General features: G+C 57.3%; 1 protein-coding gene across 3 annotated transcripts in view; it reads left to right on the plus strand.

The window, feature by feature from the left end:
- The window catches only part of NSMF (NMDA receptor synaptonuclear signaling and neuronal migration factor), a 74,975-nt gene that overhangs the window by 11,255 nt on the left and 48,604 nt on the right, over positions 1 to 15,116 (plus strand). For all 3 annotated transcript variants that reach the window (XM_064171471.1, XM_064171473.1, XM_064171472.1), the window contains exon 2: positions 2,470 to 2,531. In XM_064171471.1, the coding sequence (XP_064027541.1) occupies positions 2,470 to 2,531 (62 nt within the window). The remainder of the gene's footprint in view (positions 1 to 2,469; positions 2,532 to 15,116) is intronic.

The following is a 15,116-nucleotide window of genomic DNA, read 5'->3' on the forward strand; positions in this document are numbered from 1 at the left end:
GCTCTAGCTGCTCTGGGAGCTGCCTTGTGGCTTTGTTAATCTCTCCCCTTTGGGAGGAGCTGTGTAAAAGCAGAGGGTCCAGCCCAAGCTGGGATGCACTGCTGCACTGAGTGGCAAAGCAGAAGGTTGATTTGGAGGTCAAAGCCACTTTCCACTTGGATGTTTAATGGCTCTTAGGAGCTTAGCCTTTTGTGGCAGCTTGGACTGGGGAGGGATGTTGTGGGGTTGGGCAGCTCTGAAGGACAGCAGAGGTGATGCCTTGGTGTGGAGAAGTCTCCCCTGTAGCAGCAAGTCTGTGTCTCTTCCCCCAGGACACGCTGCTGTGCAGGATCCACAGGCGTGGGGCGAGTGGATGGCTGGGGGAAGGCTGACACTTGGGCACCTTGGGTGCTGTGGCCAGGTGACACTTGGGCACCTTGGGTGCTGTGGCCAGGTCTGGAACCCCTGCTGCAGGAAGGGCATGGACCTGCTGGAGCTGCCCAGAGGAGGGCCATGGGCGCTGTCTGCAGCTCCTCTACTGTGGAGATGGACTGAGGCAGTTGGGGTTGTTCAGTCTGGAGAGGAGAAGGCTCCAGGGGGGGCCTTGTTGTGGCCTTCCAGTGTCATAAGGGGGCCTATGGGAGAGCTGAGGAGGGGCTTTTTAGGGTGTCAGGTAGTGATAGGACTGGGGGAATGGAGCAAAGCTGGAAATGGAGGGGTCATTCAGATTGGGTGTTGGGAAGAAGTTCTTCACCGTGAGGATGGTGAGAGCCTGGCACAGGTTGGCCAGGGAGGTGGTGGAAGCCTCATCCATGGAGGTGTTTAAGGCCAAAGTGGATGTGGCTCTGAGCAATCTGATCTAGTGTGAGGTGTCCTTGCCTGTGGCAGGAGGATGGAATTGAAGGATCCTTGAGGTCCCTTCCAACCCTGACAGCTCTGTGATTCTGTGGTGTTAGCCCTCCTGAGTCACAGGTCTGGGGCACCAGAGGGGCAGCACAGCACCAGGGTGCTCTGAACGTCCTGGCAGGAGGAGACTGGAGACTGCCCTTGCTGTGTGCCAAGCAGTGCATGCCTTGCCCAAGGATTCCCTTCCAGTGTGGGCTGCAAGCAGAAAGTTTCTCCCTGCTTGGGATATTCATAGGTTTGCTCTCCTCCATGGGCCTTGGTGTAAAACCAAAGCCATCCATGGGACCTGGATCCATCAGAGAACCATCAGCTGCTTTTGAGGGGGGTTGGGGGGGTCCTCAGCTGAAGTTCTTCAGTAATCCAACTGCTGCCATAGCTGGTGCTTGAGAGCTGAGGGTTAAGGTATAGAATCACAGAATGGTCAGGGCTGGAAGGGACCCCTAAGATCATCCAGTTCCAACCCCCTGCCATGCCCAGAGACACCTCACACTACATCAGGTTACTCAAGAGCCACATCCAGCCTGGCCTTGAACACCTCCACCACCTCCTTGGGCAACGTGTTCCAGTCTCTCACCACTCTCATGGTGAAGAACTACTTTCTAACATCCAGTCTGAATCTCCCCATTTCCAGCTTTGTTCCATTTCCCCCACTCCTATTGCTACCTGACAGCCTAAAAAGTCCCTCCTCAGCTTTCTTGTAGCCCACTTCAGATACTGAAAGGCCCCAACAAGGTCCTCCTGGAGCCTTCTCCTCTCCAGACTGAACAACCCAAACTCCCTCAGTCCATCTCCATAACAGAGCAGCTGCAGCCCTCTGCTCATCCTCCTGGCCCTGCTCTGGACACTCTCCAGCACCTCCATAGTCCTCTTGTCCCAGGAGCTCCAGACCTGGATGCAGGACTCCAGGTGGGGTCTCAGCAGAGGGGCAGAATCCCCTCCCTGGCCCTGCTGGCCACACTGCTGCTGCTGCAGCCCAGGCTCTGCTTGGCTTTCTGGGCTGCAAGTGCACACTGCTGGCTCCTGCTGAGCTTCTCCTCCACCAGCACTCCAAGTCCCTCTCCCAGGGTGGCTCTCAGGCCACTCACTGCCCAGCCTATATCAGTGCTTGGCATTGCCCTAAGGTAGGTAAAATGGGTGCTAGGATTGAGCTGTGATAGCTCTCAGCCAGCATCATTCAGCACCAAAGCTTTGGAGATGGTTGGGACTGGGGTGGAAGTTCCTTCTCCTCTGCTGCCAGAGGGTGGTTAGAGGCAGGAAGCCATTTCCTATCAGCACCACCAAAGCAAGGCTGAGTTTAATGCAGCTGCATTCCAGTTTGGTTTGTTTGCTTGAGCAGAGAAGCCAAAGCCTGAAGCAGCCCTGGGCGTGCAGCTCAGCTGTGTCTCCTCTGGCCCAGGTGTGGCACCAGGGAGCCCCACTGCTGCTGCAGCCTGTTGAAATTGCTGTCACCTGAAGCTGAGGGAAGGAGCAGCTGCAAGAGAACGGCAGTAGGTTGGTGATGAACTGTTCCTTCTTTCCTTGGCCTCTAACCTTGTCCCTTCTCTCTTTCTCTCCTTGGCTGCCTTCTGTGGTGCTTGGGTGCAGAGCGGCTCGGGCTTTTGGAGAGTACCTGTCACAGAACCACCCCGAGGGTAGGAACGGCTCAGGTAAGAGGATGGGAGCCTCCTTCAGCTCCACCTGTGCATGCAGCTCCTGGCTAACAGGCCTTAGAACTGCCCTTGCTGATCTCCAGGGAGCAGGCTGAGGTCTCAGCAGCAGAGGGGCAGGAGGAGGAGGAAAGGCAGCTTGGTGTCTCCAGGAGTGTGGGGTCAGATTCAGTGGACAGGTGCCCTGGCATAAATTCACCCTCCAGAGCTCATCTCCTTGGAAGGAGTTGCAGCTGGGAGGTGAAAGGCTCCTGCACTGGTTTGTCCCTGCCAGATCTTGCTTTCCCTGGGGAGTAGCCAAAGGTGAGCTCTGGAGCACTGACTGCTGTGCTCAGTGCCTGTGCCGTGGGCTGGTGAAGCTGCACTCACTGCCATCTGCACTCACTGCCATCTGCACTCACTGCCAGCTGCACTCACTGCCAGCATTTGCCTCAACAGGCACTGACAGGAGATCTGCCTTGTCAGTGGGGCACAGCAGCACATGCTGCCTGGTGTGCTCCTCCTTCAGCTGCAGATAGAGTCAGAGACTCACAGAATTACTCAGGGTTGGAAGGGACCACAAGGAGCAGCCAGGTGACAAATCTGATATCTCAGCATCCTGTCTAACCATGGAGCACATCTAGCAGGGATTTCAGAGTCTTCCAGCTTGGAGTTCTAAGACTATGAGCTAAGAGATGGGCTGATGATTTTAAGGATTACAGAATCAGTCAGGGTTGGAAGGGACCACAAGGAGCAGCCAATTCCACCCCCCCTGCCATGCCCAGGGACACCCTACCCTAGAGCAGGCTGCACACAGCCTCAGCCAGCCTGGCCTCAAACACCTCCAGCCATGGGGCCTCAACCACCTCCCTGGGCAACCCATTCCAGCCTCTCACCACTCTCCTGCTCAGCAACTTCCTCCTCACCTCCAGCCTCACTCTCCCCACCTCCACCTTTGCTCCATTCCCCCCACTCCTGCCACTCCCTCACACCCTCCAAAGTCCCTCCCCAGCTTTTTTGCAGCCCCCTCCAGATCCTGGCAGGCCACAAGAAGGTCCCCTGGGAGCCTCCTCTGCTCCAGCCTGCACAGCCCCAACTCTTTCAGTCTGTGCTCACAGCAGAGCTGCTGCAGCCTCTCAGCATCCTCCTGGCCCTGCTCTGGACACTCTCCAGCATCTCCACAGCCCTCTTGTCCCAGGGGCTCCAGAACTGGATGCAGGACTCCAGGTGGGCTCTCAGCAGAGCAGAGCAGAGGGGGAGAATCCCCTCCCTGGCCCTGCTGGCCACACTGCTGCTGCTGCAGCCCAGGCTCTGCTTGGCTTTCTGGGCTGCAAGTGCACACTGCTGGCTCCTGCTGAGCTTCTCCTCCAGCAGCACCCTCAAGTCCCTCTCCTCAGGGCTGCTCTCCAGCCTGGCACTGTCCAGCCTGCATTGGTGCTTGCCATTGCCCTGACATTGTCCCTGTCAGCTTGGGATGAGTTCTGCAAGAGAAACTCACTCACCTTCGAACAGGGCTGTGTGCTTTGGGAGGGCAGGCAATGTTTGGCAGACAATAAACCCATTGCAAAACCTACCTAGAAATCCTGTGGAATCCATGGAAAATCCTTGTGTGAGCAAGGAGGGAGGGGATTCTGTAGCTTCAGCTGGTTTGCAGTGGATAAAGTTATTAAATGGAATGTAATGCAGAGTGATGTTATCGTTTTATGTAAGCTCTTAAGCATGCTTAAACCCCTGCAGGCAGGAGAGTTGGGGCTGCTCAGCCTGGAGAAGAGAAGAAGGCTGCAGGGAGACCTCAGAGCAACCTTCCAGGGCTTGAAGGAGCTGCAGGAGAGCTGGGGAGGGACTTTGGACAAGGGATTGGAGTGCCAGGATGAGCTTTGAGCTGGGAGAGGGGAGAGTGAGGGTGGAGAGGAGGAAGAAATTGTTGGGAGTGAGGGTGGGGAGAGACTGGCACAGGTTGAGGGTGGGGAGAGACTGGCACAGGTTGAGGGTGGGGAGACACTGGCACAGGTTGAGGGTGGGGAGACACTGGCACAGGTTTCCCAGGGAGGTTGTGGAGCACAGAAGCACCCAACGTGATCAAAGATCACGTTGGGTGCTTCTGTGCTCCACAACCTCCCTGGAGGTGTTCAGGACCAGGCTGGGTGAGTCCTTGAGCAAGCTGTGCTGCTGGTAAGAGGTATCCCTGCCCATGGCAAGGATGTTGGCACAGGATGATCTTTGAGGTCCCTTCCAACCCATTCTGTGCCTCTTGCTGCAGGAGCAGCCCAACCATGCTGGTCTCTGTCAGGCAGCTGAGTGAGTCACTGCTGTTTGGCTTTGACCTTCAAGTTGTTGTTGAGTGATCTGTGATAACTTGGTGCATGGCAGGACTTGAAAAGAAGACACTGCAGTCCTCTCTGAGGGTTGGGGGTTTTTTCTCCCCTGAGGGGTTGTTTTCTTGCCTTGTTGGCATGAGGAATTCTGACACATGACTGAAATGTTTGGGCTAAGCTCAGCCCATGGGGGTAGGAAGAGCAAGGCAGAAGCAGGCTGGGGTTTAATGCAGCTGAATCATAGAATGAAGCAGGTTGGATGATCTTGGAGGTCTCTTCCAGTCCAACCTATCCCCCAGCCCTATCCAGTCAACTAAATCATGGCACTAAGTGCCTCATCCAGTCTTTTCTTGAACACCTCCAGGCATGGCAACTCCACCACCTCCCTGGGCAGCCCATTCCAATGCCAATCACTCTCTCTGACAACAACTTCCTCCTAACATCCAGCCTAGACCTGCCCTGGCACAACTCCAGGCTGTGTCTCCTTCTGTCCCTGGCTGCCTGGCAGCAGAGCCCAACCCCACCTGGCTACAGCCTCCCTGCAGGCAGCTGCAGGCAGCAATGAGCTCTGCCCTGAGCCTCCTCTGCTGCAGGCTGCACCCCCCCAGCTCCCTCAGCCTCTCCTCACAGGGCTCTGCTCCAGGCCCCTCCCCAGCCTTGCTGCCCTTCTCCAAACACCTTCCAGCACCTCAGCATCTCTCTTGCATTGAGGAGCCCAGAACTGGACACAGCACTCCAGGGGTGGCCTGAGCAGTGCTGAGCACAGGGGCACAAGAACCTCCCTTGTCCTGCTGCCCACACTGCTCCTGAGCCAGCCCAGGATGCCATTGGCTCTGCTGCCCACCTGGGCACTCTGCTGCCTCATCTGCAGCTCCTCTCTCCCAGCCCCCCCAGGGCCCTCTCTGCCTGGCTGCTCTCAGCCACTCTGGCCCCAGCCTGTAGTGCTGCTTGCAGTTGTTGTGGCCAAAGTGCACAACCTGCCCTTGGCCTCGTTCAGTCTCATCCCCTTGGCCTCTGCCCACCCATGCAGCCTGGCCAGGTCCCTCTGCAGGGCTCTGCTACCTTCCAGCAGATCCACATCTGCTCCTAGCTTGGTGCCATCTGCAAACTCACTGCTGCTGGACTCAGTCCCCTGGTCCAGATCATCAGTAAAGATATTGAACAGGACTGTGCCCAGCACTGACCCCTGGGGCACAGCAGTGTTTGTGAGGCAGGGCAGGCCTAATGTGGGTTCATAGAATCCTAGACTGGTCTGGACCAGAATGGACCTCCAGAGATCATCCAGTCCTGCCCCCTGCAGTCAGCAGGGACATCTAGTGCAGGGTGTCCCTGCTGAGTGTGGAGGGGGCTGGACTAGATGACCTTTGGAGGTCTTCTCCTCTCCCCAATCCCTTCTCTGATTCTATGACCTCTACCGATGGGATCTGAGCTGCTGTCAGAGGATCACAGAGTCATAGACTTTGTCTCCTCCACCTCAAACCCTTCTCTGATTCTGTGATCTCTGCTGATGGGATCTGAGCTGCTGGCAGAGGATCATAGAATCACAGACTGGTCTGAGCCAGAAGGGACCTCTTATCCAGTCCTGCCTCTAGTGCAGGGTGTCCCTGCTGAGTGTGGAGGAGGTTTGCCTAGATGACCTTTGGAGGTCTCCTCCATGCTCCAAACCCTTCTCTGATCTCTGCTGATGGGATGTGAGCTGCTGGCAGAGGATCACAGAGTTATAGGTTGTTCTGAGCCAGAAGTGACCTCCAGAGGTCATCCAGTCCTGCCCCCCTGCAGTCAGCAGGGACATCCCCCCCCCAGCCCAGGTCACCCAGGGCCCCATCAAGCTTCACCTTGAACGTCCCCAGGGCAGAGGTCTCAACCAGCTCCCTGGGCAGCCTCTTCCAGTGCTCCACCACCCTCATGTTCCTAACATCCAACCTAAATCTGCTCTTCTGGAGCTTGGACCCATTGCCCTCATCCTGTCACTGCAGGCCTCTGTCAGCAGCTTCTCTCCATCCCTCCTGTAGCTCCCTTCAGGCACTGGCAGGCTGCTGCTAGGTCCCCCCGGAGCCTCCTCCTCCTCTGCTGCAGGCTGCACACCCCCAGCTCCCTCAGCCTGTCCTCATAGCAGAGCTGCCCCAACCCTCTGATCATTGTCATGGCCTCCTCTGGACCTGCTCCATCAGCTCCATGTCCTTCCTCTAGTGAGGGCTCCAGAAGAGGACACAGCACTGCAGGTGAGGTCTGAGCAGAGCAAAGTGGCAGAATTCCTTTCTGGCTCTGCTGCCCACCCTGCTTTTGCTGCAGCCCAGGATGGGATTTGCCTTCTGGGCTGCAAGCTCACACTGGCTGCTCGTGTCCAGCTTCTCATCCATCAGCACCCCCTAGTCCCTTTCCACAGGGCTGCTCTCCAACCCCTCCTCCCCCAGCCTGTACTGACAGTGAGGATTGTTCCATCCCAGCTGCAGACCCTGAACTTGCTCTTGTTGGACTTGGTGAGGTTCATCTGGGCTCACCTCTCCAGCCTGTCCAGGTCCCTCTGGGTGCCCTCCAGTCCCTCTGGTGTGTCAACACCACCCCTCAGTGTGGTGTCATCTGCACACTTGCTGATGGTGCCCTTGATCCCACTGCCTCTGTCCTTGATAAAAGCTCTGAATAGCAGAGGTGGTGGCAGATGCTCCTCTGCCCTGGCATTGCTGCAGCTGCCTCTGTCAGCTGCAGGCTTTGCTGCAGTGCCCTACCCCTCTTCCCAGCAGGGAGGGGTGCTGGCTCCTGCTCCCTTGGTGGTGCCCTCAGAGGAGCTGTGAGCTCATGTTCAGGCCAGGTGGAGGACCTCTGAGGGGAAACTGGAGATCTGTTCAGATGTCTGAGACCTGGGGGACCCTGGTCACAGGATCATGGATGTTAGGGGTTGGAAGGGACCTCCAGAGAGCATCGAGCCCAACCTCCCTGCCAGAGCAGGACCATGGAATCCAGCACAGGTCAGGCAGGAGCACATCCAGACAGGGCTGGAAAGTCTCCAGAGAAGGACACTCCACAACCTCTCTGGGGAGCCAGGCAGAAGGAGCCTCTCTGATGCTGGCTTGCAAAGCTGTTGTTTGCCTTAGGGGTGCTCCTAGTTGCTTGTTCCTCTGTCTGACTGTAGACAAGGAGAACATGGAAACAGAGCTGCTGTGGCTCCTGGGCAATGTAGCACTGCTGAGCTCCACGCTCTGATCTTAAGACCTCTCTGTGCTTGTAACACACCAGGAAGCTCTCCAGGGAAACCTTTGCTTAGCACTGCCCTCTTGCTGGCCTCTGCTCCTGAATCCCAGCAAGTTTAGTTGCTGCAGATAAGAACCAAGCAGTGATCTGCAGCAGATGTATGAGGTACTGCAGTCATAGAATCATAGACTCAACCAGGTTGGAAGAGACCTCCGAGCTCACCCAGCCCAACCAAATCAACCATGGCACTAAGTGGCCCAGCCAGTGTTGAACACCTCCAGGCACAGAGACTCCACCACCTCCCTGGGCAGCCCATTCCAATGCCAATCACTCTCTCTGACAACAACTTCCTAACAACATCCAGCCTAGACCTGCCCTGGCACAGCTTCAGGCTGTGTCCCCTTCTTCTGGTGCTGGCTGCCTGGCAGCAGAGCCCAACCCCACCTGGCTACAGCCTCCCTGCAGGCAGCTGCAGGCAGCAATGAGCTCTGCCCTGAGCCTCCTCTGCTGCAGGCTGCACCCCCCCAGCTCCCTCAGCCTCTCCTCACAGGGCTCTGCTCCAGGCCCCTCCCCAGCCTTGCTGCCCTTCTCCAAACACCTTCCAGCAGCTCAACATCTCTCTTGCATTGAGTAGCCCAGAACTGGACACAGCACTCCAGGTGTGTCCTGAGTAGTGCTGAGCACAGGGGCACAAGAACCTCCCTTGTCCTGCTGCCCACACTGCTCCTCAGCCAGCCCAGGATGCCATTGGCTCTGCTGCCCACCTTAGGATATACTGGAGTATTGAGTTGGGAAGACAGGCTGAGTGGTGCAGCTGACCTGCATGAGGGGTTGGAGTTCATCCAGAGGGACCTGGACCTATGTGAACTTCACCAGGTTCAACAAGGCCAAGTGCAAAGTCCTGGGTCAGGGCAATCCCCAATGTCAGCACAGGCAGATCTGTGGAGAAGGATTTGGGGGTGCTGGTGGGTGAGAAGCTGGACATGAGCTGGCACTGAGTGCTGCCAGCCTGGCCTGGGCTGATCCCCAGCAGTGTGAGCAGCAGGGGCAGGGAGGGGATTCTGTCCTTCTGCTGTGCTCTGCTGAGACCCTCCTGCAGTGCTGGGGCAGCTCTGGAGTGCTCAGCACAGGCAGGGACCTGCTGGAGCAGAGGGGCCACAGCAGTGCTGGCAGGGCTGGAAGGGCTCTGCTGTGAGGGCAGGCTGGGGGAGTTGGGGGTGTTCAGCCTGGAGAGGAGAAGGCTGCAGGGAGACCTTCTGGTGGCCTTGCAGGGCTGATCAGGCAGTGCCAGGAGTGGGGAGGATGGAGCAAAGGTGGAGGTGGGGAGAGTGAGGCTGGAGGTGAGGAGGAAGTTGTTGAGCAGGAGAGTGGTGAGAGGCTGGAATGGGTTGCCCAGGGAGGTGGTTGAGGCCCCATGGCTGGAGGTGTTTGAGGCCAGGCTGGCTGAGGCTGTGTGCAGCCTGCTCTAGGGTAGGGTGTCCCTGGGCATGGCAGGGGGGTTGGGACTGGCTGCTCCTTGTGGTCCCTTCCAGCCCTGACTGGTTCTATTCTGTGATCAGAAAGACTTTTGAGCAGGGGCTGTTGTGAGAGGCCAAGGGGTGATGGTTTGAACTAAACCAGGAAGATTCAGACTGGAGAGAAGGAAGAAATGTTTGACACTGAGGATGATGAGAGCCTGGCCCAGGTTGCCCAGAGAGCTGGTAGCTGCCCCGTGCCTGGAACCATCCCAGGTGAGGTTATTTGGGCCTCTGAGTAACCTGCTCTAGGTGCACATGTCCCTGGGGCTGCAGTGGGCTCAGACTTGATGACCTTTAAGGTCCCTTCCCACCCAAACAATTCCAGGAGTCTATGAAATGTAGATGACTCTGCATGCTCAAAGAAGGGGAGAGAGGGAGGAGAATGTCATCATTCAGTCATTTCTTTGTAGCTCCCCATGGTGGGAAGGTTGCTGTCCTCTCAGATGTTGTTAGTAGAAAATTTGACTCCCTTCTTCTTTGTCCCAGTGGCTAATAACAGAGTATTGGTACAGCCTGAGTATCTGTGCTGAGCCAGCAGTGTGCCCAGGTGGCCAAGAGAGCCAGTGGCATCCTGGCCTGCATCAGGAATGGTGTGGCCAGCAGGAGCAGGGAGGTCATTCTGCCCCTGTACTTTGCACTGGTTAGACCACATCTTGAGTGCTGTGTTCAGTTCTGGGCCCCCCAGTTTAGGAGGGACATTGAGATGCTTGAGCGTGTCCAGAGAAGGGCAACGAGGCTGGGGAGAGGCCTTGAGCACAGCCCTACGAGGAGAGGCTGAGGGAGCTGGGATTGGTTAGCCTGGAGAAGAGGAGGCTCAGGGCAGACCTTATTGCTGTCTACAACTACCTGAGGGGTGGTTGTGGCCAGGAGGAGGTTGCTCTCTTCTCTCAGGTGGCCAGCACCAGAAGGAGAGGACACAGCCTCAGGCTGTGCCAGGGGAGATTTAGGCTGGAGGTGAGGAGAAAGTTCTTCCCTGAGAGAGTCATTGGACACTGGAATGGGCTGCCCGGGGAGGTGGTGGAGTCGCCGTCCCTGGAGCTGTTCAAGGCAGGACTGGACGTGGCACTTGGTGCCATGGTCTGGCCTTGAGCTCTGTGGTAAAGGGTTGGACTTGATGAGCTGTGAGGTCTCTTCCAACCCTGATGATACTGGGATACTGTGATACTGTGAGACTGTGGATGTAGGATCGACTGGAGTGAGACATTTTATATCTCAGCATTGGTTTTGCAAGGGTCTGAAGGCTTCACCCAAGGCTCAGCACAGTGCTCAGGCTGGGTTGTTAGGCTGCTGTCAGCCAGTGGCCCCTGAGAAGCAAGGGAAGGGCTCTCTGCAGGCTGGAGGTGCAGCACCATGTGCAGAAGCACCCAAAGGTGCTCCTGAGCTGGGCTGGAGGGAGCTCAGCCTGCTGGGGAGCCACGGCCGCGGTGCAGCTCTGCCTCTTCTCATGCAGTCACAGGCTGGGGTGGCTTGGGGAAGCCCTCCGAGGTCATCCAGACCAAGCAGCAGCCCAGCACCACCATGGCCACTGAGCCACAGCCCCAGGTGCCATGGGCACAGGTGTCTGGAACACCTCCAGGCATGGGGACTCCAGCACCTCCCTGGGCAGCCTGTGCCAATCCCTGACCACTCTGGCAGCAAAGACATTTTTCCAGAGCAAGGGGACAGAGGCTGAAGCTGTGCCAGGGCAGGTCTAGGCTGGATGTTGTTAGGAAGTTGTTGTCAGAGAGAGTGATTGGCATTGGAATGGGCTGCCCAGGGAGGTGGTGGAGTGGCTGTGCCTGGAGGTGTTGAAGAGGAGGCTGCATGAGGCACTGAGTGCCAGGGGTTAGTGAATGAGAAGGTGGTAGGTGGTAGGTTGGACTTGATGGCCCTGAAGGTCTTTTCCAACCTGCTTGATCCTGTGTGATCGAGTCCAACCTCCTGCCAAAGCAGTATCACCTGAGGCAGGTCACACAGGAACACATCCACAGATGGAACACCACAGGTGGGTGTTGGAAGTCTCTAGAGGAGACTCCACCACCTCTCTAGGCAGCCTGCTTCAGGCCTCCAGCACCCTCAGAGCAGAGAAGTTTTCCCTCACGTTGAGGTGGAACCTCCTGTGTCCCACTTGGTGTCCATTGCCCTTGTCCTGTCCCTTGACTCCAAGGAAAGGAGATGGGTTTTGCATCCCTCCTCTTACCTCACATTCCACCGCTGCTGGAGGAGCTTTTTCTTTGCTGGTAACCTCTGCAGCCTCAGGCTGTTCCTGGTGGCTCCTCTGGGGAGCTCTGTGTGTGTGGCAGAATGGCTTTGAGAGCCTGGGCAGTGGTCCTGAGGGGCTGCAGAGGGACTGTTCCTCAGCAGGGTGGGCCAGCTGCTGGTGCTGGGAGGCTTGCAAGGCTTTGCTTCCCTCCCCTTCTGGCTGAAACTTCAGCCTGGCCACCCTCTGCTGCCTTCACTGGAGCAGGACATGGGGGACTGAACATCAGCAGGGGGTGAGGAGGGCTGCAGGGGCTGCATGCAGCGAGAGGCAGGCAGGGCAGAGAGTTTGCTGCTGCTTACAGCTTCTGGTTCTTCCTGCTGTGAGCCCTGAGCACCCCATGGCTCAGCACACTGTGGCTGTGTCTGTGCAGCTCTTCTCTGTCCTCTTCTGGAGCCTGGGGAGTCACCCCCAGTGAGGGATGATGGCCACAGAGATTTCTCCTCTCTTTGCTTCCCTTGTCACAGAATGTTCAGGGGTGGAAGTGACCCAGAAAGCTCATCCAGTCCAACCCCCCTGCCAGAGCAGGGTCACCTAGAGCAGGGCACGCAGGAGCAGGGCAGCCCATCCCATCTGCACCTCCAGGGTGGTGGAGCACTGGCACAGGTTGCCCAGGGAGGTGGTTGAGGCCACATCCCTGGAGATACTCAAGGTGAGGCTCTCCAGGGCTCTGTCCAACCTGCTCTAGTGCAGGGTGTCCCTGCTGAGTGTGGAGGGGGCTGCACTAGATGACCTTTGGAGGTCTCCACTCCAAACCCTTCTCTGATCTCTGCTGATGGGATCTGAGCTGCTAGCAGAGGATCATAGAATCACAGACTTGGGCCAGAAGGGACTTCCAGAGGTCATCCAGTCCTGCCCCCTGCACTCAGCAGGGACATCTAGTGCAGGGTGTCCCTGCTGGGTGTGGAGGAGGCTGGAATGGATGACCTTTGGAGGTCTCCTCCACCCACCAAACCCTTCTCTGATCTCTGCTGATGGGATGTGAGCTGCTGGCAGAGCATCACAGTGTTATAGGTTGTTCTGAGCCAGAAGGGACCTCCAGAGGTCATCCAGTCCTGCCCCCCTGCAGTCAGCAGGGACATCTCCCCCCCCAGCCCAGGTCACCCAGGGCCCCATCAAGCCTCACCTTGACTGTCCCCAGGGCAGAGGTCTCAACCAGCTCCCTGGGCAGCCTGTTCCAGTGCTCCACCACCCTCATGGTAAAGAACTTGTTAATAGTATCATAGAATCAACCAGGTTGGAAGAGACCTCCAAGCTCATCCAGTCCAACCTATCCTCCAGCCCTATCCAGTCAACCAGACCATGGCACTAAGTGCCTAACATCCAACCTAAATCTGCTCTTCTGGAGCTTGAACCCATTGCCCTCATCCTGTCACTGCAGGCCTCTGTCAGCAGCTTCTCTCCATCCCTCCTGTAGCTCCCTTCAGGCACTGGCAGGCTGCTGTCAGGTGCCCCCAGAGCCTCCTCCTCCTCTGCTGCAGGCTGCACACCCCCAGCTCCCCCAGCCTGTCCTCAGGGCAGAGCTGCCCCAACCCTCTGGTCAATGTTGTGGCCTCCTCTGGATGATGGACTTGGCCCTTGGGGGTCTCTCAGTTTTGCCCTGACCTTTAAGAGACCCTGGGAAATGAAACCAAAGGCAGGGCTGGGCTCTGCTGCAGCTGCCAGGACACAGTCTGTTAGGGTAGCTGAGGTGGTAATGCTTCTGCTGCCCTCCTGCCCCTGTCTGCTGCTGGTTTAGTCATGCAGGCTGAAGGTCTGGGAAGGTGCCCAAGAAGAGCATTCTCATGTTCAGCATCTGTTCTGCCTGCAGGGCTGCTGCCAGGGTCCTTGCTGACTCTGAGAGCTTTCTGGTACCTTCTGAAGGTTTCTCATCTTGTCTGTGGCATGGTTTTAGTGTAGGAGTGGGTGTCCCTTAGGGCAGAAGGAAGAGTGGGAAAAGGATTGAAGTGTTGAGAAAGGGAAGTGTCAGGTGGCTGCAGAGAGCAAAACAAAGAAGAATCAGCTGGAGTCTCACCAGAGCTCGTGGGATAAGGAGGTTTGGACATGCCCTGAGTCCTCTTCTCTCAGCTTAGGGTCAGGGGATGTGTGATCCTGATTCAGATTTCTTGATCTCCATGTACTGGAACTGGGAGAGGAAAAAAGCTACCCAGGGCATAGAGCAGTGAAAGGAGAAAGAGCAGCAAGCTGAGAAGCTTCCCCTGTCTGGGGGAGCAGTGATGCATCCCAGAGAGATGGGAGACACTGGAAGGTGTTGAGAGAAGGGCAGCAAGGCTGGGGAGGGGCCTGGAGCAGAGCCCTGTGAGGAGAGGCTGAGGGAGCTGGGGGTGTGCAGCCTGCAGCAGAGGAGGCTCAGGGCAGAGCTCATTGCTGCCTGCAGCTGCCTGCAGGGAGGCTGTAGCCAGGTGGGGTTGGGCTCTGCTGCCAGGCAGCCAGGGACAGAAGAAGGGGACACAGCCTGGAGCTGTGCCAGGGCAGGTCTAGGCTGGATGTGAGGAGGAAGTTGTTGTCAGAGAGAGTGATTGGCATTGGAATGGGCTGCCCAGGGAGGTGGTGGAGTTGCTGTGCCTGAGGCTTTGCAGAGCAGTGTCTGAGGCTCCTTCCTGGGGAGCAGCATGGTCAGGGTGCCCCAGAGATTCCCAGCAGGGCTGCTGTGGTCTGGCTTTGGGAGAGTCCCTGGCGCAGGTGGTGTGGGCCAGGAGCTGTGTGACTCAAGCTGCTGCAGGGCTGAAATGCCACTCTGACCTTCCCCTAATTGTTGTAGCTCTCTTTTCTTCTACCCCTGCCTCATGCTTCCATGTTTTGAACATTTTTCCTGACTCAGACCATGCCTGCCTCTTGCCTGCCAGAGCAGTGAGCTCAGACTCACAGAGTGGCAGGGGTTGGAAGGGAGCTCCAGAGATGGAGTCCAGGCCCCTGCCAGAGGGGCACCCAGGGCAGGTCACACAGGAACACATCCAGGCAGGGTCTGCAAGCCTCCAGAGAAGGAGACTCCACAGCCTCTCTGGGCAGCCTGCTCCAGCAGCCTCACACCAAGGAAGTTTCTCCTGATGTAGAGGTGGAACCTCCTGGGTTCCAGCTTGCAGCCTTCGTTGCACCCAAGAGAGCCTGGCCCCTCACCTTGACCCCCACCCCTCAGGTACTTGCACACATTGTCCAGATCCCCTCTCAGCCTTCTCTGCTCCAGGCTAAACCCCCCCAGGGCTCTCAGCCTGTCCTCAGAGGAGAAACGTTCAAGTCCCCCAGTCACCCTCCTTGCTCTCCATTGGACTCTCTCCAGCAGATCCCTGTCTCTCCTGAACTGGGGAGCCCAAAACTGGACAGAGGATTGCAGGTGTGGTCTCAGCAG

This window comes from Pogoniulus pusillus, chromosome 35 (genome assembly GCF_015220805.1).
Source record: "Pogoniulus pusillus isolate bPogPus1 chromosome 35, bPogPus1.pri, whole genome shotgun sequence".
Taxonomy (NCBI): domain Eukaryota; kingdom Metazoa; phylum Chordata; class Aves; order Piciformes; family Lybiidae; genus Pogoniulus; species Pogoniulus pusillus.